The 27,961-nt window shown below is 51.4% G+C and overlaps 1 protein-coding gene across 1 annotated transcript; it reads left to right on the top strand.

Annotated features, from left to right (window-relative positions):
• Positions 1-78: 78 nt before the first annotated feature.
• RBM38 (RNA binding motif protein 38) lies at positions 79-15,778 on the top strand. Its single transcript, XM_037402549.1, has 4 exons — positions 79-446; positions 1,026-1,149; positions 1,801-1,855; positions 14,309-15,778. The coding sequence occupies exons 1-4, from the start codon at positions 279-281 to the stop codon at positions 14,607-14,609; spliced, it is 648 nt and encodes a 215-aa protein (XP_037258446.1). The 5' UTR covers positions 79-278; the 3' UTR covers positions 14,610-15,778.
• The last annotated feature ends 12,183 nt before the right edge of the window (positions 15,779-27,961 follow it).

The following is a 27,961-nucleotide window of genomic DNA, read 5'->3' as shown; positions in this document are numbered from 1 at the left end:
CGAGCGCCCCTGCGCGGCGGCGGGGCGGGGCGGGGCGGGCGCGGCCCTACAAAGGCGGCGGCGGCGGCGGGCGGCCGCTACTCACCGGCACCGGCGGGAGGGCGCGGCGCCGCCCGCGCTCCCGGGACAAAGCGCGGCCATGAGCCGGCTGTAGGCCCCCGGGACCCAGCCGCCGCTCCGCTCCCCTCGGCCGCCGCGGGGGCTCGGAGGGGGGGTGGTTGTTCTGGTCGCCGGCGGCGCGGGGTGGATGCCGGCTGCGGCCGGCCGCGCCCGGCACCATGCACACCGTGCAGAAGGACACCACCTTCACCAAGATCTTCGTTGGGGGGCTGCCCTACCACACCACCGACTCCTCCCTCAGGAAGTACTTCGAGGTCTTCGGGGACATCGAGGAGGCGGTGGTGATCACCGACCGGCAGACCGGCAAATCCCGGGGATACGGCTTTGTAAGTGCCGCTCCGCTGCCCGGGCGCCGCGGTGAGGGGCTGGCGGAGCCCCGCTGGCCGGGCGCTGCCTGGTGCCGCCGCCCGTCCCGTCGCTGCTGCGCGGCCGGGGAGGCCGTGCCCGGGGCTGGGCGGGGGCCCGGCGGGGAAGCCCCCCGCACCGCTCGTGTCAGCGCCTCCTTCCCCCGGTCCCGCCGCCTCGGGCCTCCGCGGTCCCCGCCGTGCCGTGCCGCCCGCCCCCTCGGGGCGCTGCCCCCCGCCTGCCCGCTGCCCCGCACACCGGCCTGCGGGGGCTTTGGGACCGGCTCCGTCAACTTCGTCAAAAATGCTCGGGGGGAGGAGGTGGGGAGGGAGGGCAAACAGCTGGCGGGAGCCCAGCGGAGCAGCTGGGCGAGGGGGGAGCCCCCTGTTTCCTGGCAGGCCCCTGGGAGCCCTGCCCGCCTTTGCTACCCCGGTGAGACCGCGGGGAGCGGAGTGTAGCTCCTGCTTCAAAATAGAACGATAAATAAACTCTGCTTGGTGCCTGTTGCTGGGGTGTTTACGAAGCGCTGTTGCCACAAACAAGGCTGTGCTTAATTCCAGGTGACCATGGCAGACAGAGCAGCAGCTGAAAGAGCGTGCAAAGACCCAAACCCCATCATTGATGGCAGGAAAGCGAATGTGAACCTGGCATATTTGGGAGCAAAACCAAGAAGTATTCAAACTGGTGAGGCATCCAGGAGATCCTGTCTCTCTGTTAGAATAACAAGTTACTCAAGCCGGATTCATCTCATCCGATGATGCGTGCTTACCCCTCATAGTTCTGAGGATGCTCCGTAGTCCAGTTACCTCTCTTCTGTATCTTCTTACTTGTACCTCTTCTATATCTTCTTACTTGTACCAGTTAACACTGGTGTTAGGCACCTAAGGCCGTGTAACAGAGTTAAAACTGTTTTCTTCTGAAAACTGAGGCTATGCTGTCCTCCTGTTATCTTCTCCGTTACACTGGTATTAGCAGTAAGATCCCTTCTGTCGTTCTGCCCTTTGGTTTAATGACTGCAGTAGCCAGTGTGTAAAATAAGGCATTACACCCCCTTGTCTGTTCAATAACAGCACTTTCACACTGTTCTTTAATCGGAATTCCCATCTGGTCCTCGTGCATATCACATACACATATTAAGATTGACTCGCTTCTAAGTGGGGCTCTGAGTTTGCTCACATGCATAGCAGATAAAATGCATGTACATGTGGTCCAAGGTGTATACGCATTATTTATACGAGGTGTATATGCATTAATTATGCATGTATATTAAGAGTTGAACAGTACAATGGATGCCATTCATTAATATGCCTTTTTTTCTGAACTTTTTTTTTTTAGGTTTTACCATAGGTGTGCAGCAGCTACATCCAGCCTTCATTCAGAGACCCTTTGGGTAAGTGGAAACGTTTCTTAACAGACTGCTTGAAATCAAATTCATGAATCAACTTCCTCATTATTTAAAATATGTGAAAAAAGCCTTAGTTGTCAAGAGTGGACAGTTTCAACAGCTGTTGTTAATGTTTGGAGTACTTTATTTCTGGTGAAGATTTCAGAAGTTTTGTGCGTTTGTCAGCTTTAATGTAATTCCCAAAGATCCTCCTTTATCCTCAGTAATTCTTAGTCATAATAAACCCAGTGCATTGCTTGCTGCTTTGCCAACTTCAAGAATTCACAGGAATTAAAATAAATGGAAAATAGTTTCTCTATTATAGTACATAAGGTGTCAAAACAATTAAGCAAATTCGGTTCCCGTGTTTCTCAAATAAGATCTTCTGCTTCCTCTGTGCTGTTTCCCACGTAAATAATGCTTAGGATACAGTTTTATCCCAGAAAACAAATTGCATTGGAAACAAAGTCTGTTACTTAATGAAAGTAACATTAGGTCAAAAATTGATTTTGGACAGATGTTATACAAGGCTTGAATAGTCTGCAAAAGTGGGCTTTTGTCTGCTGTTTTCAATAGCTTATACCATCCCTACTCGGTTAGAAAAGTCCTCTTTTTATACATCTAATAGGATCTGGCAGCTGCTCGGCAAAAGACAAGTGTGCTTCACGAGAACAATAGTGACTGTCATACTGCCTTCATTTAACTGTTTAATGATTGATGCAGTTCTTTTTTTACGCCATTTCAGAAAGTGAATATTGATAGGGCTTTTTTATTACTATTTTGTAAGAGCATTAAGAAAGTAGGTGCATTTTTAAAAGCTTTTGAGCGCTGCTCTGTTGTGTTTTTTGTGTGACTCAATATAAATAGATGGGATTTTGGCCTTTGTCAACAGAAATAGTTCATCTCTTTCCTGCTCTGCTCATGTTTTTCTGGGGTGTTTTTTTTTTCAAAGAGAAAAAAATTCTGCTAAAAACAAAACAGAAACTTTCACTCCTCTGCCCTCATGGCTGCAGTTGCCAACTGCCTGGGTAATCTCATTCCAGTCAGTTTATGGATGTAAGAGACTGTGTTGCCACAATAGTGCACACCCGGTGTACGTGTGTTGTGTACAGTTCAAACATGCCAGTTTTCATAAGTGGTTATGGCTTTGTTGGAAAGACTCGAAGAACATCTGTCATGAAATGAAGAGGATTTTTTTTTTTTTTTGTGCAAGAGCCACAGTAGTCTACATAGACAAGATGCTGCTTTTTAACAGCCCCCAAAGTAGGCAGTAGTAGTGCCTTTGAGATGGGAACCCCAGAGGCTTTCCAGGGGTGCACAAGAGCAGTGGATGGTAAAACCAGCCTGTTACAAGTTTTTCCGTGCATGGTAACAGAAAAGAGCAAAATGGTGAAGCATGTTAAACAAAATGTGTTGGCAGGAGCGCCAGCGCATGCCTGCTCCCCGTGCAGATAATCTGCTGTTCCTGTGGGTGCAATACAGGAACCCAGGAACCGTTCCTGCCCAGCAGCCGCAGCCCTGCAGCTCTGGAAAATGTAGGTTTTGGGGTGGTTTTTTTTTTTTAACAGTTTGCTTTTAGTTTCACATACAGAGGAGTGTGGGATCGACTGACGTACATGTTCCTTGTGATCTAGACAGTTACTGTTCCAGTCTTTAGGCATTGGTTTCATCATTAAGCCAGCAGCGCTGCAGTTAGCACATACAGCAGAGAGCACTATAAATTATTTATCAGTTGCCAAGAGACAGGAACCAGGAGACTGGAGGGTTGGAGGGAGGGGATTATATATCATTATTTGCAAGCACCAGTAAACAAGAATTTCATTGCTTTCAGTCATTGCTGCAGCAGAATTGCTGGAAATGGGGGTTTGGCAAAATGCAGAGCCGTTTACCTGAGCACTGCGACTGGGGCTGCTCTGTGGCTTCTGAGCAAAGCATCAGGTGCTCAGTCAAGCAACAGAGCTTGGCTGCCGGTTCCCTCTTTGTCTCGTCAGTAGACCAACAAAATTAAGAGCATGCGAGGCTTCACTCTTGTGTTCCCACGAACCCGCAATTTCCTTGGCACTTTGTGGTGTTTGAGGATAGATGAGTTTATCAGGGTCTGTCTGTCTTCTGGAAGCTTCGTCAAATCGCTGTTGTCCACTTGCTCTGTGCTGCGTAGGGTGGATCCTGACCTTCCCCAGACAAAGCTCAGTGGCTCGTCTGCTTTGCCCGCAGTGTAAGACACTGCCTGGCTCTCACCCCTGCCGTTCCTGTCTGTGCAAAGTATTTGTGTCCAGGGGTTGGCATGTGGTTTCCAAAAGACGATTGTTATGGGATATGGGGTAGTAGGTGTGCAAGCTGGGCTTGGCAAGGAAGAAATGAATGAACAACCCATAAGCTGCTAGGCAGTTAAGTAAGAGAAAGCCAGCCAGTCACGTTCCAGCTATCAAGCCACAAAACACAGGTTTTGGTGAAACCTAAAATGAATGGAAACTATGAAAATTACCCAAACATCAGTGAGGATTATTTATAAACTGAAGGCTTCCCTCCCGAGCCCCAGGCACCCAAATGCAGCTGTAAATATTGCCTGGGGTATGCGGAACAGAAAGAGAAACCATGAAGAGCCTCTCTCCTTCCTCCTGCTGTCCTGGCAGGGGAGGCACGCAGCAGACAGCATGGAGTCGGTAGTAAATCCTGTTCTGAAAAGTAGTCCCTAGGTTGTTGTAACCGGAGATCTTGACAGTAATGCGAAGCAAAGGATGCGCTTATGACTTGGAGATCTGGCTTCTGAGTTTAGGGAAGCAGCGTTAGGCCTGGGGGCTCAGCCCAGAGCTTACAGACTTCACTTTGCTTGGGTGCAGCTGGTGATGCCGCCGCATGTCCCTGAAGCCTCTAGCCAGCACAGAGCAGTGCTTACATGGTCAGAGGAGGTGGAGACCTTCTCTCCAAATGGAGCTGTCTCCTACTGCGGCAGCGTCCCTTTTAAGAAATTCTGAGAAACATGTGAAACGCTGTGGAAGCTGTTAGGAGCAACTGTGTAGATGACTTGACCAGGAGTACATGGTGACGTGGCAGAGCTGCTTGGTGCCCCCCTCTTGGTTTTCTTTTCTGGGACTATGGTGCTTGAGACAGGTTTGAGTCTGCAGGGAATGGAGCTTCCCTGGCTCTCTTTGCAGCTGTGCTTGCTGCTCTGGATGCGAGCAGTGTATGGCAGATGCATTCCTGTGGCTGTGCCTCAGCGGAGCTATCTGTGTGGGAGATCTACCAGTGACTGAGTAAGTGACCGAGCTCTTGGAAGCATATAGCTGTCTCTTGTAGCAGGATCCAGCTCTCTGTATCTGCACATTGGGTGCCGCTGCTCCAGAGACCCTGCTGCCCATCCTTGTGTAGTTGCTTATTTTGTGGCCCCCTAATTCTGTCCCACATTCAGTCTTGGGCAGCATCAGAAAGAGTTAAATCTCTTTTGAGTTTGCAATTTCATGCATTGATGCTGCTGCAGTTAGGAAGTGAAGAAAGCCCCTCTTTGTGTCAGCCCACCCTCCCTTGCAGCTGTTTATCCTTAAAACTTCTCTACTGGGTTAAAAATAAAAGGAAACAAACTTTCATCTTTTCTGTGGTTATGCTTATAAAATGGCACACGCTGGCCTTGCTGTGCTCAGCCTCTGTCAGCTGGCATCCCCCTGCTCCGACTTCCTATTGCACCACTTACCAAAAAGCTGTCCCACTGCAGGACCCCAGCCTGCTCTGCCGGTCACACGGGGCTCCCATGGGGATGACACACCCGGCACCTGTTGTTTATCATGTGACAATAACATGAAAGCTTTCGTGGGGGGATTTCCTAAGAAACGTTCAAATCCATTTTCCAAATGGCTTCAGCTGCTAGTTCTCAGGCATGCTGACTGCTGTTCAGACCAAACACTTGCCAGTCAGAGAGGCCCTTTCTTTTTTTATTTTAATTTTAAGAGTACACATGTATTTACAAGCAGATCAGATGACTTTGCGAATTTTCTTGAACGTGTCCTTCAAGGTGGCAAATGCTGGTATCAGACCCAAGGGCCTGATGTACAAAACTTTCTGGCTTTGGGCACAGTTTGCTCATGTCCTGCCTCTCGTGTAGGCCTGCAGAACCATACAGAGGAGAGTATCGTTGGATATACTGACCTTACGCTTGGCTACGTAAATGGTATGCCAGGCTCAAGGCAGTAGTAGCCCTCTTGCAGGGGGCAGGCTCTGGGTGAAGGGTGCTGCTGCCATGCCAGTGCCATCGGGGCACAGGGCTGCGTGTGATGGCGAGCGAGACTGATCTGGCTCTAGCTTTGTCTTTACAGCACGTGACTTGAGTTGTGCCATCTTCTCTGCATGATTCTCCTGCTTTGGTGGGTTTGCTCTGCATCCTCCTTAGCAGCAGAGACTCAAGTCCCCTTGTTGCAGGAGCTGGGGAGTGGCAGGTGGAAACTTCTCCTATTCCGATCTGGCTGGTGCCCTGTGGTCCCAGTGTGGGAGATGCGTGCACCTGTCTGAATTTTCAGAGCAGTCCAGCTCATACTTGATCTCATCTTTCCTTTGTGCAGCTGTTGGCATACTGGTCCCCGACTCTGTAGTATTAAACGCATGCCCAGTAATTCGAATGATAAATGCAGCTCTGACCAGCCTGCCTGTGAGCTGAGGACACCAGCGGGGGAACTAGACAGTTGTTGTGCTGATAATTTGGTAGCAAGGACACTGGGTCACTTCTAAATATGACTTAGATGAAGAACTTGTTCCCCACAGATGGGAGCAAGCTACATACCAGAGCTAAATATACTCTATGATCACAAAAGATGAAAAGTTGAGGACCTCAGAGTTAAAACTGAGCCTCCTGTTTTTTGGTCTCTAAATCCTGTAAACAGGATCGTGCTGTCCCCTGCAATCTCCCTGTCACCAGCTCTCCTGTGCCATAGCTGAGCTGCTGCTGGCTGCGCTCTGGCCAAAGCACCGGAGGCTGGGAAAGCCATGCCGGGGGCAGGCTCACAGCCCCCCCGTGATTCCAGCTTGCAGGAAGGTGCGGTGAGAGGTGTCTTAGGTGCTGTAGAACAACAAAGGCACAACTGGCAGCAGAGATCACTGGAACTCTTAAAATGGAATTTCTTTCTTGGCTGAGGAACTATTTGTTTTATCAGTGTAGGCTTTCTTTTATCAAAAATAGGTATTTCATTGCTTTTTCTGTAGCTAAAGCATTCTACCTCAGAGCGCTTCATCTATCCAAGAAATAGTTTTTGATAAATCAAATGTGTGGATGTTTTTAATTAAAAGTCAGCGGAAGGGATCATGTGTAAAGAAAGTCTGTTAAAAAATGGAACCAGTTGAAAGTAGTCAGTTTGATACATACTATGCCAAAACTTGTCAGGTACTTGAGAAGACTTTAGAGATCTTTCTGCAGCCGTTGGTTTTCTCCAAGTTGTAGAAGAAAATTGGCGGGCTTAGTTAAAGGCAGAACTCCTGGGGCTTCCTGGGTTTTTCTGTCAGAGCTTTTGGGTTTCCTCCTGTGTGGACAGGACGAATCTAGCATCTCCCTGGCTTTCTCACACTGATGCTGAAGGACTCAGGCTCCAGTAGTGTACTGGTGTGAGGCATTTTCTCTTTCTTCTGTCAGTTCATTTCTGGTTTGGCTGTGCTGATAACTGAAAAGGGGAGGGGTTTTTCCTTCTCTGGATAGCTGACTAGTTGTGGATAAACTTCCATGTGGCTTTTTCCTTGGTGCCAGATGGCTCTTGTTTCAGGCAGATGTTATCTCCTGCTACCTGAGTGTTTTTCAGCCTGCTGCTCCAAAACTATTTTTGGTCTGGCCCAACATGCCTTTGTTTGGGATTAGTTTGGGTTTGTTGTTTTTTTTTTTTTCCTTTGGGTGTGGGGGAAGCAAGATGCAGAGGATAAAGTAATTGCTGAGCCTGGCTAACTTGTGGTGGAGCTCAGCATGTTCTTCTCAGACTGTTGGTTAAGCTGAGAAAAAGGATTAGATCTTTGTGAGAAGATGTACTCTTACCTGCAGCCTCTTTTTATTTATTTATTTATTTCAGGTTTTCCCCCCACATTTCTGCTTTGGCTGTGGGGGAAGGTATAGATGGCATTTCTTCTTACTTGTTCTTGTGGGATCCACCTTCCTTTTCTATGGGCCATGAGTTTGTTGCATCATGAAGTCAAGTGATGTGCTAACGCTGTAAAATGGGGACGTGTCTGGGCTACAGTGGGATCTCAGCTGCTGCAGTGCCTCCTGTTCCTTGTGTTTTCTCTCTCCTGGCACAATGAAAATAAATTGAAATCACTGGTTGCTCTTGTACCCTTAAGTTGGCATTTGTATTTCTCCAGCAGCAGTTTTGGTAGGCTCAGCAACCGGCAGAGGTTATCTCTGAATCCTGCAATACACTCGCTTTTTCTCTTTACTGATTCCAACCTGGGACAGTCAGTCGTGCCAGGTCATTCCCTGGTGGCTGCCACCAGTGAGGTGATGCCTGGTCCCAACTGGGAAGCAGGCAGCCCAGTGTACCTGTTTGCACAGGCTGCTATCTAAATCTCAGGGGGCCAGGGGAGGGCGAGTAGAAGGCAGTCAGGCAAATTACTTATAAGATGAGCAGAAATTGTGTTGGTTGGTTTGCTATTTTGTGTTTGTGTCAGCCTGTAGTAGGTGAGGATAAATACTGTACCACGGAGCTGCAGCGTTTGTCCTTGTCTTACTTAAGCCGGCTGCGATCGCTGGCTGCTGAGGCAGAAGCTGCTGAAATTTCAGCAGATGTTTCAATCTGCTTTAGTAAGGGACATTTCAGGACCGGAGGTTGGCCATGTCAGTGGTTGAAGCCCAGCCCGTGGCAGTGAATGGTGATGGATGGTGCAGTGGTCAGAGCACAGTGGATGTCCCAATCTGCGCCAGAGTGTTGGTGGATAAGCTCTGCATGATCTCTGGAGCAAGAGTCTTTGTTGGCAGGCAGGGACTGCTTTGGCCATGCTCCAGCCTGTAGCCCTCCCCCCCCCCCCCTCCAGTATCTGGATATGAGAACAGGACTTGAATTTTTCATGTTTCTACAGCCTGTCATTGTGGCTGGGGCCCATAGGATACGTATGGCCAAGCCAGCCACCGCTCCACACAGGCTTCCTTAAAGTGGCTCCATGAGGTGAGTGCTTGCTGGCTTGGGAGTGTCCTTCAGGAATGATGTTCTTGGGGCGTGAGTTACATCAGGATGTGTCTGTGCATCGCCAGCTCCGAGGTGGTGGTATGGCACTGCTAATGCGAGCATGGCCACGAGTAGCTCCTGCACTGCCACTGCTTTCCTTGGTGTTGCTGGGATGTGCTCCCCAGAGCAGCTTCTGTCGGCTGCTTTTGAAATCATCAACCCACTTCAAAATACATCTTAAAATCTGTCACCCAGGCTGCGGTTGGACGTGTTATTTCACCAGAGCTAGCTTTCTTGGTGCTGTCACGCACAGCTGTGCCTGTGCTCAGCTCATCTTCCAGTACCAGCTACCAACTGAAGCCCAGCACTGCCTGCCATCATGTGTTGTGGCGGTGTGGGTGCCCCTGCAGCAGCTAATGGGTCAGCTCTAGTGGAAATGGAGGCGAAATTCCTGGGGTCATATGCCAGAATTTGTGCCTTCACTGGCAGACACAAAGGGCTCTGTTTCTTTTATTCTTCAAGGAATAAAAGGCTGGTCGTCGCAGTGGCATTTGTGTGCTGATCTCTGTGAGACTGCCAAGAGCCCCGTGCCCCTCCTTGTTTGCCAAGTGTTTGCGTGATGCTGTGTCCCTCTTGACAGAGGGTTGCAGTTGTCTCCCACCTCTCTCCAGGAGCAGTGAACCACATCCCAGTGTGGCTGGCAGAGATCAAGGGGCTCAGATCTTGGATGCTGGTCTCCCAGATCCATGCGGCTTGCAGGAGCTGCTCATGGCTCATGTCCTGCAGGATGGGAGAGAGATGAGAAAGTGCAGCTAAAGCACATTTTAGGTGTAAATCTGATATAATCAAACATATAAAGTGCCTCCAAGAGCTCTGCCAGACAGAGTGCTGACAAGGGAGAGGGCCTCATTAGCTCCTTCCTCTTCCTTGCTGTTTGGGAAGAGGTGTGGGGTGCACGACCATCTGACTTGTCCATTCTTCCTGGCTGCCCCTGGATCTGCGGCTGCCTGCCAGCGCACGCCTGCCGGTGTGGTGGGGAGAACCCGGTGGTGGCAGGTTTGAAAAAGTCCGTTCCTGGAGCAGGCAGCACCCTCCAGGAGCCAAGGGCGCTGGCAGCTGCCAGCCCCACCTGATGCAGTTGAACATCTCCACCCAGGACCGCACCACAAACAGCTGCTTTTGTTCTGCCCTTCGTGTGTTGCACAGCAAAAGCAGAAGCTGAGCCTGTGTCTCCTCTGCCAGTGGCTCTGTAACGATCTCTTTTGTTCCTAATCTTTCAATTTTGGCTGCCAGGGCAGCGTCGCGTCGTGCCATGTAGTTAGGAACAGGGGCTAGCGTGGTGGTCCTGGCTGCCCTCCTGCACCACGATGGCCCTCCTGAGTCCCTCCTGCGGCCACCGCTGGCTCTAGACTTAGGTTTGACCATGCTCGTTGCGTTTTGTGGCCTTTGCCCGTGATTAATCATAATGCCATAAGCATCTCGTACTTCTGCTGTTCACGGGATGACTTTGATGTGTGGTGGCAATGGCTGATCACTTGGTTGATGTTTTATAATCACATTGTGTGTATTCTAGATGAAGTTCTCTTCTGGCTGGCAGGGTTCATCATGGGGGATGGAGGAAAACTGCAGGGAGGGAGGAAGGGAAAGGTGTCTTAAAACACAGATGTGACTCATTCTGTAGAAATTCAGATTAGAGTTTGCCGATTTCTAGAAAAAGAACTCCAAAAGAGCTTTTTTCTTTCCTGAAAGATCATCTTCAGAGATAATTGAAGGAGGGGGGAAATATTTTGGGACTTTTCTGTGGATGTGAAATGTAGCCAGCAGAGAACTTCATTGTACTGCACTGGTTTGTTTTGTTTGTAGCTGCAAGTCATCAAAGTGACCTTACCTTGGGCTGTGTGTTTTGATCGATGAGTTGCCATCTGTCCACCTAATTCAGAAATCCAAACTGCATAATACCTCGATTGAAATGTCAAGCTAAATTATTAAAACCCCACAGACCAAAAGAACCTTCCCTTTTACATAGAAGCAGATCCTGGAGTTGCTGAGTGTGATTTTTCTAGTGCAGTAAACTATGGTGTGTGATGTGGGCTTGTGTATGCATTGGGCTGGGATGTATTTCTGGAAACAGTATACACGTACTTATTGTATTCATAGCTAATGGTGCTTTTTATTCAAAGTAGCATTGAAGAGCTGGAATTTTTCCTTGCTGAGGGGAAAAAAAAAAAAGTAGTGCAGGATGCCACAGATTTCCTGTCTCTCTGGAGCACACCGTGGGAACTGCGATGGAGGAGCTATGTACATGAAAGCAAAGCCGACGTGCGGAGTTTCTCAGGGACAGGTTGGGAGCGTGTTCTCGCCCTGATGGCTCCGTATACGGCCCCGTCCCGCGCATGGGGTGTGCCAGCTCCGAAGAACAGTTGGGTGGTAGCAAGGGACATCGGGGGTGACCTGTGGAGCTGCTCGAACAGGATGATGCTCAGGCTGGATGGCTTGGAGGCTCTGGGACTGTCCTCTTGGTCATTTTGCAGGCACGGGCTGAATGTCTGTGTGCAGGAGAAGTGCAGGCCCCTCCTCTGCTCCTGCTGGTGGGTGTTTCTCAGTGAGTCCTGAGCATGAGGGTTGTGCATTTGTTTTTTGTTGCATTTGTGGAGTGGTGTTAACACTTCGTCAAGCACCCTGGAGTAGCAGGAATCCTGGTAGTGGGACACCACACATAGGGAGAAGTGACAGGCAGCCAGAGATTGTCACCAACCTGAGATGCAGGCTGTTGTCTGAGCTGCCAATTTACGAGGGTGTAGAGCAGGAGGCATGCGTGGGGTCCACTCATCTCTCCTCCAGCGGTTGTGTGAGCCTTCTGGGTCAGGACTAGGTCCAGCTCCTCAGAAGAGGTGGTGGCAGCCGCTGTCAGATGCGAGTGCATGACATGAAGTGCCCTTGGTCTGAACTGGTGCGTAAGCTGTAGCTCTGATTTGGCTGTGCCGGCCTCAGTTGAGAGCAGAGCTAAACCAAAAAGCGATTCAGTAAATTTCTGCTGCCTCATCTCGTTCTTGTTAGTCACAGGGTGATTTCGGGTATGGTGCATTTATGGACTGAAGGGCTGCGAGGTCCCTCTCTCTGCACTACACCAGGAATAGCTCTGAGCTCTGTCTGGAGATGGTCTTGCACTTCATCAGCCGAAGGCTGAGGTGCTGCTTTCCACCATCCATCCCCCCCAGTGCTGCTCCTCAGGGGGTCACCTTGTTATATCTAAGGGCCCTGTTGCTCTTTGTGGGAAGGAGAACAATCATTCTCTCATCATGCAGATAGCCTCAAGAAAAAAGCAAAGTGCATATGTGAGTGGGAAAAAGAAAACTATTCAGATGGGCACTTGTTTGCGAGAAGCCTTTCTCCTGTCTGAAGAGCACGTTAAACCATCCAGTCCTGGTTGTAAAGCGAATGGGAACAGCCCCATAAGTGCTGGATAGGAGGGACCAGCCCCACGTGGACCCCAGGACCTTGTAGGTGGTGGCTGAGACCTAGGACAGGTGCTCAGGTGGATCGAGGGTGGCCAGTGACCCATCCAGCAGAGGTGTCCAGTCCCTGGCTGTGCGTCCCTCCAAAGCAGCCGAGCACTGGGTCCAGCTGCTGGGCAGCGGGAGGAGGCTGCTGGGGTCTGCAGCCCCAGCGATCAGATGGGTGGGTGGGCAAGGTACCCTCCCCCTGACCCACTGAGCTTGGCTTTACAGAGCATGTATGGGCCTGTGTCTTGTGAAAAGCCTGTGGGAGGCTTTTAAAAGTGGTCATGTTTGAAAATGTGCTGTCACAGACATCCACGCAGAAATCCCAAAAATACTTGAATCTGCATAAACTCTCTGCAGAGTTTTACCTTGGGGGTTTTTTTTGTTTGCCAGAATGGGTTGGGTGGAATGAGCTCTCCTGCGGATGGCTTTTGGTTTGTGCCGTGGCCTCATTGATTCAGCGAGCAGCCAGCCGAAGGGACCTTTTCCACAGCGTGCAGGTTGCGGTGCACGTGGCTTTGATCTCTCAGTGGTCATGTGCAGTTTGCTGGTGGCAGCCTGCAGCCCCCTGTTTCTTAAACAAGCCCCAGATCTGTCAAGCCTGCACACAATGGAGTGCTCTGCTGCCGAGGGCTGTGCAGGCGGGTACCGTTTGCTCTCCGCAGTTAATGTGCAATTGCCCATTTTTGTCTGGCCCATGGCAGTTTATGTGGATGGACCTAAACCTTCAGGTCTGCCCAGTTTTTGCTCTTGTTTGAGGCCTGACTTGTGGGCTCCTTGGAAAATATAGCCCTTTTATTTTGCTTCCCCCCCCTTCTTTTTCTTTCTTCCTCATTAGCAGTTTCCAGCAAATTAGTGGGCAATCCTGCATTAGTCATCTCCAGGATCTTTCAGTCTATGGACTTTAATTGACTGTGGCATTGTTAAGTTCCTTTCAGCAGCACGGCTACCTTGGGGCAGGGGCAAACCGGCTGGTGAAAAGCAACGCTTTAGGACCTGCATTAACAGGGCAGAGAAATGCCGGCGGCTGGCTGGCCACAGAGCCTGGATGTAGAACTCAAGGGCACATGAGCATCACTGCCAGGCTGGGGGCTGCTGGCGTGGTCGCTACTGCAAAGTGTTACTGAAGAGAAGAAACCCAGAATTAATGTATCGTGTTTTACAACACACACCCTGTAGCATTGCCCTAAACACCCGGTGTTATGGAAACATAGGCTTAAATGTGTAGTAACTGATAATAGCTGGCAAGCTGGAAGGCCTGCATCTGTGCCTGGGGACAGCAGTCGTCCCTGGTGGGATGCTGCTACCCTGATGGGATGAGCCAGGGAGTGACCAGGTGTCCCTGGGGCCGGGAGGTGCCCCACAGGGGCTGTGGGTCCTCAGGAGCCTCCAGCAGGATTTGGGTGGTAGTGGGGAGCGTGGACCTGGAGGATACAGGAGGTGGCAAGGCTGCCAGCACTGGCAGGGCATGTGGGGGCCAGGGACATGTGGCGAGCCAGTCAGGCAGTGGGGCTGTATCGCAGCCATCCAGGGAGGTTATTTTGGGGACCAGCGGCCTGGAGAGTGGGAGACAGAAGACTTGGAGACCAGGGTGTGTATCTGTTTTTGCGTCCGTGCTTCATCTTGCACTACTGGGGGTCATCTTCCAGCCTTGGGGTCTAGGAGTGGTTTGCTTTCCATTCCCTCCACCCCAAGCAGCACCGCTCACTCGAGGGCAGCACTGCTGGGCAGCACCGTTTCTGTGGCTGACACACGTGGATTTGGGGAGAAGGAGGGGGACATGCAGGCTGGAGGGAGCCCAGCCCCTTGCTGACTCTCTCCCTTTGCCTCCACAGACTCACGCCTCACTATGTTTACCCTCAAGCTATCATCCAGCCCAGCGTGGTGATCCCTACCCCTGTGCAGTCCATCACGTCTCCCTACATTGACTACACCGCCGCCAGCCAAGCCTATTCCCAGTACACCACAGCTGCCTACGATCAGTACCCCTACGCTGCCTCTCCTGCTGCCGGCTTTGTGGGATACGGCTACACGGGCACAGTCCAGCCTCCCATCACCGCCAGCAACCCAGCGGCGCCCGCCACCGCTTTCGTGCAGTACCAGCCCCAACAGCTGCAGCCCGACCGCATGCAGTGAGGGCCCTCCCTGCGCCTTCGCCACCGAGGACAATCTTTTACAATGGAAGGATATGACTAGGACAACAAAAGCGACAAAAAACCCCCAATAAAAGAAATAAAACAAACAAAAAAAAAAAACCAAAAAGAAAAAAAAACACCACCCCACCCCTTCATCCCCTTTACATAGGTGCATATCAATACCTAAGCTATTTATAGTGTTGAGGGCAAACCCAAACCCTTGCAGTCTGACTGTGCTTATGAAAATGGACTTCTGGTAAGGTTTTTTTTTTTTTGTATTTTTTTTTCTCCCCTAATCTGGACAGATACTGTCTTGAAGATGTTCTAAAAGTGACTGAAATGTTTCACAGGAAAACTACAGATTCTTGCACACATCGTGGTCTGCTTCCATCACCCGTGGTCTTCTTTCTGCCCCTACCCTGTCTGCCCCGTCAGCCCTTCCTTCCTCATCAAACCTGCAGTCCTCTTATTTACTGTTGAGGTACAGAGGTACTTGGAGAACATGGAAAAAAGCAATCTTATTTTTTGGTTGTACAAAAACTTTGTAATACTCAGAGATGCCTTAGGAAAAAAAAAAAAGAAAAAGAAACTATTTTTTAATATTTATTGCGATTTTATTCGCATGAGCTGTGAATTACAGACAGAAGAATAGTAGTAAGTATCTGCCTTGTTTAATTCTCATTTTACTAAATTATTGTATGTAGGTAAAAGTTCTTAAGTAATTGCTGAATCACTTCAACATGCAAAAGGGAATATTGGCTTGAAGGAGAGCAGAATATTCCTTTAGTCAACGCACTGTACTATTTTCTTATTGTAATTGTTACTCTGTTAAGATTATCTCAAATTTAGGTATATTTTTAAATGCAAAAAACCAACCAAGAATACTGAACATTTTGTCTACTTTGGTAGATCTTTTGTTACAATGCTGCAACCTATGGAGACATTTACAGTATTTATGTAAAACAGATCTGGGGCTGTTGGCCAGCGATGCTTAGGGGAATATCATGAATGGAGCAAAAGAGAAAAAGGTGTAATGTCATTGAACATGTGGGTAAAGGTAACCTTTTAATGCCTATAATCCAACAGCCAAATAAAGGAAGAGAACAGATGATGTAAATTAAGTGCATTTCTACAAAGAACAGCAATAAACTATTTTAACTTTTAAAATTATTTGATACTGTATGGTACCATGTTTGCTTGGCTGAAGCCTGTTAGGCAGTACTTTCAAACTGACCTGATATGCTGGGGCCTTTGCCCGCGAGCGTGCCAGAGTGGGCTGGGAGCCTGGCAAGCACCCCCGCCCGCATCCTGACCTGGCACTGCACCGTGCAGGCGTTGCAGGGTGCCTCCGTCCCTCGCAGTGTGTCCTGTCAGCTGTTACTTGCTCTGCATGTCCCATGCTTGAGATTTTTAAGCTCCTGGAGCATCGTGGTCCCCAAGGCTTGTGCCTAGTGCTGGGCACTTGCTCACAATCAGCACAGCAGAGGGTGTAAAGTGCTGCCATCCTGGTGCAGCTCCAGCAGGACCTGGGACGGCTGAGGTCAGACCTCATCCCAGGATCCTCAGGATATGGCTTTCCTTCTGTTATTTGCTTGGAGTAAGATTTTCTTACCCAAAATTGAATCCATCCAGAAAAGAGTGGCCTGCCAAAGCCTTGCCCTGGTTGAGGGCCAGGTTGCTGAAGTCCCCAGGATCCATCGGGGTTCGGGTGGGCTGCAGGCAGCGGCAGCAGCAGGGACCGGCCGGGTCCTCGCCCCCCGCAGCCACCTCTGCGCTAGTGACACGCCTGCGTGTGACTTTACCCAACCAACTTGCTTTAGAAATTTGGTTTTCAGATTTTGACAATTGCAAACTTCAAGTATCGGTTTTTTAAAAGTAAATAAAATTGTTCCATTTGATCATGCCGGTTACCTAGTTCCTCTTGGTAAAGGTTACAGCAGGACCGGTGCCAGGAGGTCCCAGCATCTTTGGCACTGGCACGTACCGCTGTTGCAGGTGACGATACCCAAAGCCATCCTGGGGGAAGAGGGTGCCGAGGGTGAAAGCAAGAGGCAGTTCAGCACTGCAAGCAACCGCCCTGGCAAACTTAAAGGCACACAGTGGGCACGTCTAACGTCGTCGGTAGGCCTCAGAGTAAACAACCCATCTCAATGGATGGAAACAGCTCATTCCTCCCTTGCTCGTACTGTGTGAGAATGCAGAACCTGGTGGGGCTCTGTTCATCCTGCCCAGGGTTTTGCTTACAACCATGTGGGTGACATTTATTTCCTTTTTAAGTAATTACTTTCTGGATACGGCTGTGGGTCTGCCAAAGGAGTAAGAGCTGAGCGCCGCATCCAGCACAGCGCTGGCGGGGAGTGCAGCCTGGCCTGGGAAACCTGCCTTTGAAGTACTATCAGGGCCAGAGATTATTTCGTAATTACTCTTTTTTTTCCCTGTCATGAGTCTTTCTGAGGAGGAGGAGGAGGAGGGAGTGGAGGATTTTGGAGGCAGACGGAGGTGCTGGGAGCTGCCAGGGAGCGTTTGGCCCTGACCCCATGGTATTGGGGTGCCCATCCTCAAGCAGTGCTTCTGCCCGGCTCTGGCGCTGCTGCACGTCAGCTTTTGTCTTCACTGAGGACCCGCGTCTCCCCTGGTCAACAGGCAGATCAAAGCCTCCGAAAATTAATTTGTTGCTGAAAAAAAACACGTGTCCAGTGTGTTTTGAAGTGAGGAGAGTGATGATTTTCCATTTAGCTGATTCCCTGAGAGGTGGCCAAAACTGTGAGGAAGCGAGGGCAGCAGCCACGGCCTCCTTCGCCCAGCACCCAGCCTCGCCACTGCCGAGTGCCATTCCTGGATCCCGCTCAGTTTGGCTCCAGGCTCATTTCAAGAAACAACCACATCAAAACAAGAGCCCAACCTGCCGCCTTCCTGTTTGTGAAAACCCAGCTGTGAAATTGTGGCCAGGCAGAATAATGAAATCCGCCGGCCAGCTTCCCAGGTGGAAGTGGGGTTGCAGTGGCAGGTGGCAGGGAAGCCTGAGGTCCTGGAAAAGGAGCCCAGGCACTTCCTTAGCCTGGTGCTAGGCTGGGAAAGTGGGAAGAGCCTGATGGGTCACTGTGTTAAAGGGATAAGAGTTAATTGCAGTGTGAGAGTAGTGGGGTGTGGGTGAGAGGCAGTGGCTGCGTGGCTCCTGACTGGTCAGGGTAGTGCAGGGCAAGTGCTTAAATCACTTTGCAATTGCTTATAAGTGTAATTTTTTTTTTTTTCATGCATGCATTGCTTGATGGAGCATCCACTTTCACCTGCACTGTGTACCTCATGTTGTCCTGGCATGAAACAAGCTCGCCCCAGGCAGCTCAGCTCTGCTCCGGCCAGATGGGAGCCCAGGGTGGGCACAAGCTGGGGAGTCCCGGTGCTGTTGTTGGAGCTTCGGAGCAGCAACCTGCAGGATGCAGGGACGCAGGGAGGAGTGGTGAGTGATGGATGGCATTGCCAGGGCAGCCCCAGCAGCACCATCTGCTTGGCACAGGTTCTGGGGGTGGAAGCAGCCATGGGGGACCAGACCTTGTCCCGGGCTCATCCCCGTGGCCATGCTGGCAGGTGTCCTGGGCTAGGCTACCTCCCAGCAGCTGTGCCCTCATGCCCAGTCATTTGCATGACAAATTCAAACCTTTTTCATAGGAAACCATCACACTGGGGCTGTCCGGGTGAGCTTTGGCTTGCTCTGGCTGGAGCTCGGGCAGCCCCTAGGCTGTCATGGGGAAGCATTGCCATGAATGCCAGTGCTGGGGTCCTGACCATCACCCAGCTAAGCCCAGCCGCAGCCTGGCATCGCCTGCCCTTCCACACCACAGCAGCGAGCTGAGAGCCAGCCAGACCCCAGGCTGCCCACAGGTGCCAGGTGCTCCCCATGCCCGCGGTGGGAAGGGGATGGCTCGTGTGAAGTTTCTGCCCTCGCCCCAGAGGCACAGCCAAGGGCTCTGCTGCCAACAGTTGCCCAAATTCCCTCATGATAAGGGGCAGGGGGACACTGAGCCCACGTCTCTGCAGCACTCGCCCCCGCTGCCCCACGTTATCTGGCTGAGACACTTGGGGAGCTCCGCGGGCACCCATCAAGGTCCAGGGCTTTGCAGTGGCACTCCCTGCCAGTGGCCATCCCTGGGAAGGCTGAGGGCACTGGGGGGCACGGGGGACACTGCCAGCCCCCACAACCCAGCTCCTGCAGTAACAAGTCCCAGTGCCAAAACTTGCCGGCTGAGAGGGAAAGGCTGAGTGCAGGATTTATTTGCATAATATCTGGGCTGCTGTTGGCACTTGCCCTTTAAAATAAAGTTCACAGCAAAATGGTTTTACCCCCTCACATACAGGGAATGCTAACAGCATCCTTTTTTTTTTTTTTTTTCTTTTCTGGCTGAAACTTGTTTTTCCCTCCTTTGTGCCTCTCTGAATCCTGCCAGCGTAGAGATTCCCTTGTTCAGAGAGAAAAAAAGAAAGGGGGGGGAAAAAAAGAAAAAGAAAAACTTAAGCCTGGGATTAAAAACCATCACTAAAATAGTTTGAATAACAAAGTCAACTGACTCGCTGGGAGCCTGGTGAATGCCTGTCACGTATCGCCCTTCGGCCAGGGGCATAGTCATGTGTTTCACTAGATAGTTCCTAGAAAAGCTTCTGCTCAGCCCGATAGACCTGCGGCTGCTGATACCGCTGTGCCCACGCTGTGTGGGCCCCGCTCTCCCAGAGGGCTGTGGAAAACTTCCTGAACTTGTAGGAGCCGGGGGACAAATAAATGTCCCTTGGGTACCAGAGGCATTGGGTCTTCTTGGACCTGAATAAAAACCAGCTGCAAATAGTGATCGGGGCTTCTCCAGCCTCAGTGGCACCCTGGGCCAGCAGCCCCCTCCACCCTCATTGATGTCTTTGGCAACAGGATTTAGCAGGGAGGCCTCCATTAATTCTTGCATAGTTTTGGCTACATAAATAATCAAAAATTGGGACCTTGCATGAGATAAAAGCAGAGGGTTTGTAAACCCTCCCCAAGGCAGAGCCACCTCGCCATGTCAGACACATTGGTGGGACCATGAGGCCAGGAACATCTTACTGGGGGGATTTGTGCCTAATCCCAAAGCCAAATAAACTGTGGGTTTATCCTTTTGCTGACACCAGCAGCACAAACACAGAGGTGTGACGAGGCACAGCGAGAAGGATGATGGCTCAGATAAGGCCATGCTGTGTGGGAGTACAATTAGGGACTCAGATTTATTAGCTGTGTGCCCATGCTCGGGAGGCTGATGGTGGTGATGGAGCAGCTGTAAAAGTTGGTAATGGGAAGGTTAGAGATGGTGAAGTCAGAGACTGTTGTTTGGACAGTGGTGCAATGTTTCAGGGTGACACTGGACAATAAAGGCACAGCACATCCCTGGTGAGCCAGGCTGCGTTGGGTACAGGCTGTGTCCAGCCCCAGGGCTGAGGGGGACGAGGGCAGTGCCACCAAGGCATGGCTGTTTGCCCTCAGAGGGACTCAGGGCAGCGCTGCCCATGAGCACGGGGCGTAACATGCCTTTCTTTAGAGATCCCTTAACATACGTGCATGTGTATATTTATATATTTGTATATATATTTAAACTTATATATCATTGGAATATATAATTATATACAGATATGTTTAAAGACACCTATATAGTTGATATATATAAATATATAAAAATACATGTGCATATACACAAAGTCTGTTTTCCTTCTCCACACGTGCACCTTGGAGCCCTGCGCTTGCTGTGTTCACATGCCATGAGCTGCACAGTTACCAGAGGCATGGCCGTGCCCCATTATCCAGGTTTTGGCCCACGTTATGCCCCGGAGTGCGGGGCTGGCTCCTGGAACTGCCTGCCCAGCAGCAGACAGCGATGGGGGGCTGCACCACCATCGCACACCCTGTCCACCAAACTAGTGCGGAACAGCAGAACGGAGAGACAAGCGGTATCAAAAATTGCACTGGGACACCATTAGTATCATTGGCCTCTTATTAAAGGATATATTGCACCTTCTTTCAAGAGCTACCACACACATCTTTAAGCAGAAATGAGATAAAGAAGCATAAAGTGAAATAATCTAAAGGACTGGCTTAAGAGAGGAGCTCAGCTCCCACTTCGGGAAGCAGCTTAGGCAGCTTGGTCATTAAGTCCTATTGAAGCAATGAGACCCCAAAATCCCAGGAGCCAGTTTTTAAAAGCATTTGCCCACTTAAAGCTGGAGATCACGGCCTTCTGTAAATCAGCCAGGAGTTATGTCTTGGTTTGAAAATAGCACTAATCATCTTATTACATGTTCAACGCTCAAAAGATCTCTTAAAATCAGGCTCGAGTGGTTCCCGTTTAACCTCTACCTCTAGATAAACACCAGGGGCTCAGCGTGCACACGCAGATGCCGAGAGCCATTTGGTTTCTCCAGTAGCATCAGCTGGTTGTGTTTACATGAGCTGCTTACATGCTAGCACATTAAGCAAAACTCAAGCTTCGCAAAATGAAGTAAATAAATCATACCATTAATTTTCCATGATCTGGCTTCAAAATTAGCAGGTTTTAGATATCAACATGGTAGAATGAGCCCTCAGGGGAAAAAGAGCCTTCCAAAAACCACATCCTACCTTATTTTCAACAGTGTGTGCTACTCTTTGCCACTTTTAGTAAGGTAAACTAATTTGGTTTCCTGTTTCCAATGAATTTTATATGTACAAAAATATTTATATTATGTGTATCTTGCTATATTATATATAAATCTGATTAGAAACATACGTATGAACACATGGTTTATATCAATAGCTATGCGTATTCACATATATGTGTGTGTGTGTGTGTAACAATACATATGAATGCCTTATTTCAACCGATACTTCAACTTTTATTTCATAAATCTTGGCTGAAGATGCCGGATGAATCACAGATTAGAAGATAATTTGAAATGAGAAACATAACAAACAGCAATATAACCAGACTGAATGGCAGGCAGGATCAGTTTATGGGTGCTCAGACATTTCACGCCAGGAGGTCCATGAACTGTGCTGGGCTCAGCACCCACTCGCCCCACTCCTGCCCACTGGGTGCTGCAGTGTTTTCCCCTCCCAGGCTCCCCGTTTGCAGTGCTCACCCTAGAGCACCCGAAGGGCTGACCAAAGCCTTGCAGGAGCCCCATCACTTACTGTTGCCCCAGGTCAGCCTGGCTCTGGCCTGCAGGCTAAATCTGGGACTCTTTTTTCTGATTCATTTAGGGCTGGAAACAGCATCTCTGTCCCAGGAAGATGCAGCCATGGCTGGTGTGGTTTGCTGGGGGCTGGACAAGGCTGGGCAGGACCCAGCCCTTGAGCTGTGCCCAGGCATCACTGGGATGAGCACAAGCTAGTCCGGGTCAAAACGGTGTCCTGGACTGAGCTCACATTTCAGCAGGCTGGAAAAACAGTAAAACGATCACATGCTGATGCGAGCATCACGGCTGGCAGACCGGCACGCACGGTCTGGGGTCGTCCTTGGGTCCTGCTGCAGGGAGCCCTGGGCTGAGCAGCACCCCATGGTTTCCCCCATCCCCTTGCCCGCTGCTGCTGTACCCGCTCAGGCACTTCGCTGTGGGTGTCTGTCTGTTGTTCTGCATTCCTGTATGCTCTCCTCAGTCAGCCAACCGTGGGCACTTCAGCCTCAGTCTGCCCAGTCCAGAATACAGATATTTTGGGGATTGCAATCTGGACAAAAGCACCAGTCCTGCCAGCAGCTTTGCATGGGCTTGAATGGAAAAAAAAAAATATTCCATCAAGTTGGATAATGTTGCCAGGCTGCCCCGGCCGGGCACTGCCAGCTGCCTGCCCCAGCCCCTCTGCCCCCAGGCAGTGGGGCAGCCCCAGCCCCAGAGCTGCTCTGCAGCCACCTAGCCAAGACAGAGTCTATAGAAAAAATAATAACTTGAATCCAAATGTTTATACCATTGGCACTGTGCAGCTCATGTGCCTAGTAAAGCTGAAGACTGCATGAATATTTTCTTGTAGCTGCTGTCTAAACTGCCAGAAATGGTTGCTGTGCAGAACATCCTGGTGCGATGCTGGAGGAAGCTGTGGGGGGCAGAGAGCTGCTCTGGACAGATGGATGGAGGGGTGGACGCACACAGGCGTTGGGTCCAGGTTCAGAGCCTGGACTAAGGCTAGGGGCAGGTGTGGGGGTCACTGTGAGAGGGCAGCACTGCCAGACTGCTGGCACAGCGAGGACCCAGTGCATTTTCCCCCACTCCCCCACCCTTGAATACACATGCACATGCACACACGTGCAGTTTCCTCTTCTCGTCAAGCTCCGTACGTTCAGGGCACTGAACTCTAGGACAGCCCCAGCCCCCGCCGGTGTCTGCCATACAGTTTTGTGTGCAGAGTTGCCTATAAAAACACCAGCCCAACCCAACCAAGCACAGCCCAAGCCTGCTGCCCAAGAGTGTCACAGCATGACGGTTACAATAGGCTTACTCATTTCTCCAGTGAGTAAGACCGAAAGCGGAGGCCCGTGGCTGCGGGGCCGACGGCGGGGCCGGTGGCCGATAAGGAGCAGCTCCCTAATCTCCAGCCCCAGCAGCTGAGAGGGCGACAGTGATAACTCCCACAAACCCTGGGCTTGCAGCAGGGTAGGGTGGTGCTGCCAGTTTGAGTGTTTGCAGAGTTGCCCTCACCTTGGGGGGGTGTTCATCTGCAGCATCCCCCCCAGCCCAGCACCCCCTCACACTCCTCCGGGAGCCAGCGGGAGCTGATGGTGGTGGTGCCAACCACAGGGCAAGCACGCTGGTGCGCTCATCCTGCCCTTGCACTCGATGCCCTGTGCCACCCTGGTGCATAACTATGGGGAAAGGTGGCTACAGCAGGCAGCATCTTTCATCTGACAAATCATCTTGTTTAAAATTATATGAAGTTTAGAAACTGTATGTCCAGCCAAGGTCTGCCCTCGGCCACCCTGTGGGCTGGGTGACACTGGGAAGGCAGGAGCACAGCAAAGCTTGGTGCTCCTCTGATTCAGACCTGGGCTGGGATTTTGGCTCAGATACCTGCTTTTTATCTGCCCCCTTGCAGAGCTGCTGGGCAGGCTGGCTGGGTCAGGCCCGTGCCTCTCCGTGCCCATCTCGCACAGTATGCACCCGCGGCTGTGCCAGCACCCACTGCTGCTGCACTGCTGGCTCGCCTGCTCTGTATTGCTTGCTCCCAGCTTGCAGGGATAGACTCTATCACCCCCTCACTGCCCCCCCATGTGCCAAACTGCACATGATAAATTCTGCTCCAAAGCACATTTTTGTCAGAGGGCAGCAAGATAAAAATCTTAAAATAGCTCACCATGACATTTGCCAGGGTCTGTGCCACTGCTCTTCCCACATGCCGCCGTCCTCCATCCTCCCTGCCCTGCTTCAGGCATGAACATCCCCAGGGGAAGGCTGGGTTCCTAAAAACCAAAGCAGGACAAGTGCAGAGCTGTTCCTGTCCCCAAGCATTGTGCTCTCCAGGCAAGATGGCACCAAGCACAACATGGCACTGTCAGCACTGCGGAGCAAAACTCTGCCTCTGCTTTTGGGGTGCTCCCACTCGTGCAGGGACCCGGTCCTGGGATTGCTGCAGGGAGCACTGCACCCCCTTAGCCATCACTCCTTTGGCTCAGCCAAGCACCGCTTGGCCAAGTCCCTGGCAAAGGAACAAAAGCGGAGAGCCCCAGCAACGGGCTGGGGACCTGGGGGAGGGTGCAGCTCCCTGCACGGCTTTCTCCAATGCTGTAAAACCGACGGTGCATAAAAGTGAAACATCCCCCCTCGCTGCCTTTGCTGCCCCCCGCTCCCGGTGCTGCCTGGGGATGCTGAGGCTGGGCTGCTGTGTGCCTTACTGGGGCGCACTGGTGGCTCTCTGAGGCTGGGAGCCATGGGAAGACTGGAGGAGCTGATGCCAGCATCATCCCATGGGGTGGCCAGCTCCAGCTCCCTCCTTGCAGGGTGAACCCACTTCTTTAACCCCTCTGGTGCCAGCTGGCCAGTGCGGTGCCCTGGCTCGGTCCCTGGGCTCTCGGCGGTGCTGCCAAGCGAGTGTCATGAAAAGCCTTTCACAGATTCTAGGCACATATTCCAACTCTCCCTAATTTTGTGTTTAGTTCTGTGCAGCTATTATCATGCCGTATTTAAAGGCACAGTTTCAATTCCTATCTATCTTGATCTTTTTTTTTTTTTTTTAATGGAAAACAAGATTAAAAATAGTCATCAGAGAAAACAAACATTGTAATGCCCACACAGATTTTTCTAACAATTTTAAAAATGCCCATGAGAGCTACTGCTTTTAAGCAGTGAAGAATTGCATTGGAGCGTGTGCAACACAGACAGAGCACTAAGGAAATTAAGCATTTTATATATGGAGATACAAGTGGTCCACAAGCTACCCTACTGCAAACCTGAGCAACTTTCACCGCAACCGCCTCACACCTGGCTGGCAGCAGGCGGCCCTGCATTGGGATTACTGGGGGGTCCTGCTGGCATCACCCGGCCGTGCAGAGGAAAATCATGCCGTTTGCTTCACCCCGCGGTGAGCACAGAGGTGCGTTGCAGAGCTCTGGCCAGTGCTCAAGGTGGTCATGAGCCTCAGCTCACTGTCACCTTCCGTCTCAGCCAGGCACGTTCGGCTCTGAGGATGGGCCATTGTGGCATACCACACTTATTCTTTTAGTCACAGTACTAGTTCTTTTATGCATGATATGACTAGTAAAAGTAGTTGAGTTCACTCCAATTAGCTCATGGCCCTGGAACGATCATTTTTGCTCCCAGCCAGTGGTGCAGATGATGGTAGGGGCTTTGTCCAGACCTCCCTATGGGGAGGCACGTGCTCCCTCCTCTCCCTCACCCTGTGGGCTCCCGTGGGATGGGGTGGCAGTGAAGCAGGGCAATGGCCTGTGACTGGCAACCCACCAGCACAGCGGTTCATCCCCTGCTGCGTGCGGTGCACGTGTGTGGCCAGTGCCACCTGTACCGGCCAAATGTCTCTGGTTCTCCTGCATCCGTAGGAGAGAGCCAAGCCAGGGACAAGACGAACCATGAGCTCGCAGGTATGCCACGTGCACTGTCGGGATCCTGGGATGCAAGCTGGCACCGAGCTGAGGAGACAACAGAGACCACACCGACTTAAACTTCATTCACCAGTCTGCCTGGGGCTTTTGGGGGGTTGTTCAGGTTTGTCAGGGGTTTTTCCCAGCCTCTCTGGCCTCACTCACCTCCCTCAGTGACACCAGCAAAGCCCCGGGGACCTGTGTGTCTGCGGGCAGCAGCAGTGCAGGACAGCTCATGCCCCTGACGTGTTTGGGATGGGCTGCGGGGAAGCCCCATGCGGGAATCATAGCAAGCAACCCCACGTGACATGTGCTGCATGGAAAAAGCGAGGTTCCCCCGCCAGCAGCTGGGTCATGCCAGCGCCGTGCCAGCAGCAGCCACCCAGGGCCGGAGGCAGCCCCTCAGGAAGGGGCTCTTTACTACACCCGCATTTGGCCACAGGGCTGCAGAACCAGTGGGGGTCACTGGTCCATGGGGACCCAAACCCCCTTCTTGCCCCCTGTGGCCCTGGCAGGGGAAGAGACAGGCAGACATCGCTGCTGAGGCGGGGATTCCCCCTGCTTCCCGGGCAGTGAGCAACATGGCCAGTCATGGGCCCCAAAAGGCTCACGTTAATTAAACCCTGCATCCCCTGGCTTCCTCTGCCATGCTGGTACCCCAAAATAAGGGTCTGTCTGCTGGCCCATCCCCATGCATCCCCCTCACGGGTGCCTCAGCTGCAAAACAGCCATGAGGTGCCTCAGTGCCTGCGCAGAGCAATGGTCCCCCTGAAGCCCCTTTTTAAACGCTGATTTATCCCCAGTTTAACCAGTGCTCTGCAGGCCAAAGCTCAGCTGCCCACTGGGGCTTTCACACGGTGTGGGGGCACAGGGATGTCGAGACCAGAGGAGAACCTGGCTCAGGGGAAAACCACTCCGGAGAGGTGCAATCTGCCTGGAAAACAGGATTTTGGTGCAGCTCCCGGGGGGCAGAGCACAGGCAGTGCTGCCTCGCACCGCCCTGCTCGGGGAGTACATGTGGCAGCGTGGCACGTGGCAGCGCCAGCCCACAGCCTGCGTGGGAAACGCTGTGCTTTGTCCCCTCAGCGCCCCTCGACGCTATGTAAATACTGACAGGATTTCCTCACAGCCATGCAACGCACATCTGCTCATGCAAAGCCGGCCGGAGCGGGTGGCTGGGGGAGCCCGGCCAGCCCAGCGCAGGAAGCTGGCTGCCACGCACGGGTGGCTTCTCTGCACCCGCCAGTGCCAGCTTCAACTTCTGGCCTGCAAGTGCTGTGGGAACCCAAAATAGCCACCCCTGCTCCCCTCTTTGCCCAGAGAACCTGTGCCAAGCCACAGCCCACCCTCAGCCCCAGGTGGGCATCAGGGAATCACCTCTGCCCATCACCCAGGGACAGCCCCCCAACCTGCTGCAGCATGCCTGTCCCCGGCACGCTCATGGAGATAAGGCCGGAGGATGATTAGTTCATGCTGTCATCGAGACAAAATAAAGCCTGTCTGCTTCCAATACATTTTTTTTCTTAATTGTTCTATTTCCATGCGCTTGTGTATGCCTGGCCATCCCACTTTTGCCAGGAAAGTCGAGTGCTGATCATTGTCAGATGGTTCACACAGAGGTTTCTGTTTTGTTTTGTTTTTACAAGGATCCAAGATGATAGGGGGAGGGAAAGAACTTTTGTCCTCTGCTTAAAATAATTCAAGAGCTTTCCACTGTGTACGCCAGGCTCGAGCAGGCATTTGCATAACAAATGAGCTTCTCCCAGCTCTTCAGCCCTGGGTGACCTCTGTGGCTCCTGCAGGAGGCGGCTCCATCTCCATATCCACCTCCACATCCATCTCCATCTCCACCTCCATCTCCATGTCCCACCCCAGCCCTGCGCCTGGGTTACCTCTGGGAGGGGAGGACATGTGGAGAGTTGTAAGTTTTTGGTGCTTTTTGTCAAGACTTTATAAATGGCCTCTGGAATATTTCAGCAGTAAAACTTTTGTTTGGTGACAAACAAATACTTCCAGGCATCTTTTATTTTGCTGTAAAAATGCTACAAAGCAAGCTGATTAGTGGAGGTTTCTCTCCAAGCTAAAGCCTGTTGACAGGAGGACCAAACACCAACCTTCCCGTTAGCAGCAGAAGTGATATCTGTGCCGGGCGTTCTCCACACAGCAATACACAAACCCAAGGCACAGAGTTCAGGTGCAGAAAAGCCAAGCAAAGCCCCTAGAAGTTACACATGATTTTTTTTTGGCCCCTGAGACAGACTAACACCTTTGCTAGTTCAGATGT

The sequence above is a fragment of the Falco rusticolus genome, chromosome 10, assembly GCF_015220075.1.
Source record: "Falco rusticolus isolate bFalRus1 chromosome 10, bFalRus1.pri, whole genome shotgun sequence".
Classification (NCBI taxonomy): Eukaryota; Metazoa; Chordata; class Aves; order Falconiformes; family Falconidae; genus Falco; species Falco rusticolus.
The sequence above is the reverse complement of the archived record's forward strand: the minus strand, read 5'-3'. Positions and strand labels throughout refer to the sequence as shown.

Bases quoted from the DNA above. Each gene is read 5' to 3' on its own strand.
- RBM38 (XM_037402549.1), top strand. From the start codon at position 279: ATGCACACCGTGCAGAAGGACACCACCTTCACCAAGATCTTCGTTGGG. The intron at 1,150-1,800 runs GTGAGGCATCCA...TTTTTTTTTTAG, and splicing joins ACCAAGAAGTATTCAAACTG to GTTTTACCATAGGTGTGCAG. The intron at 1,856-14,308 runs GTAAGTGGAAAC...TTGCCTCCACAG, and splicing joins TTCATTCAGAGACCCTTTGG to ACTCACGCCTCACTATGTTT.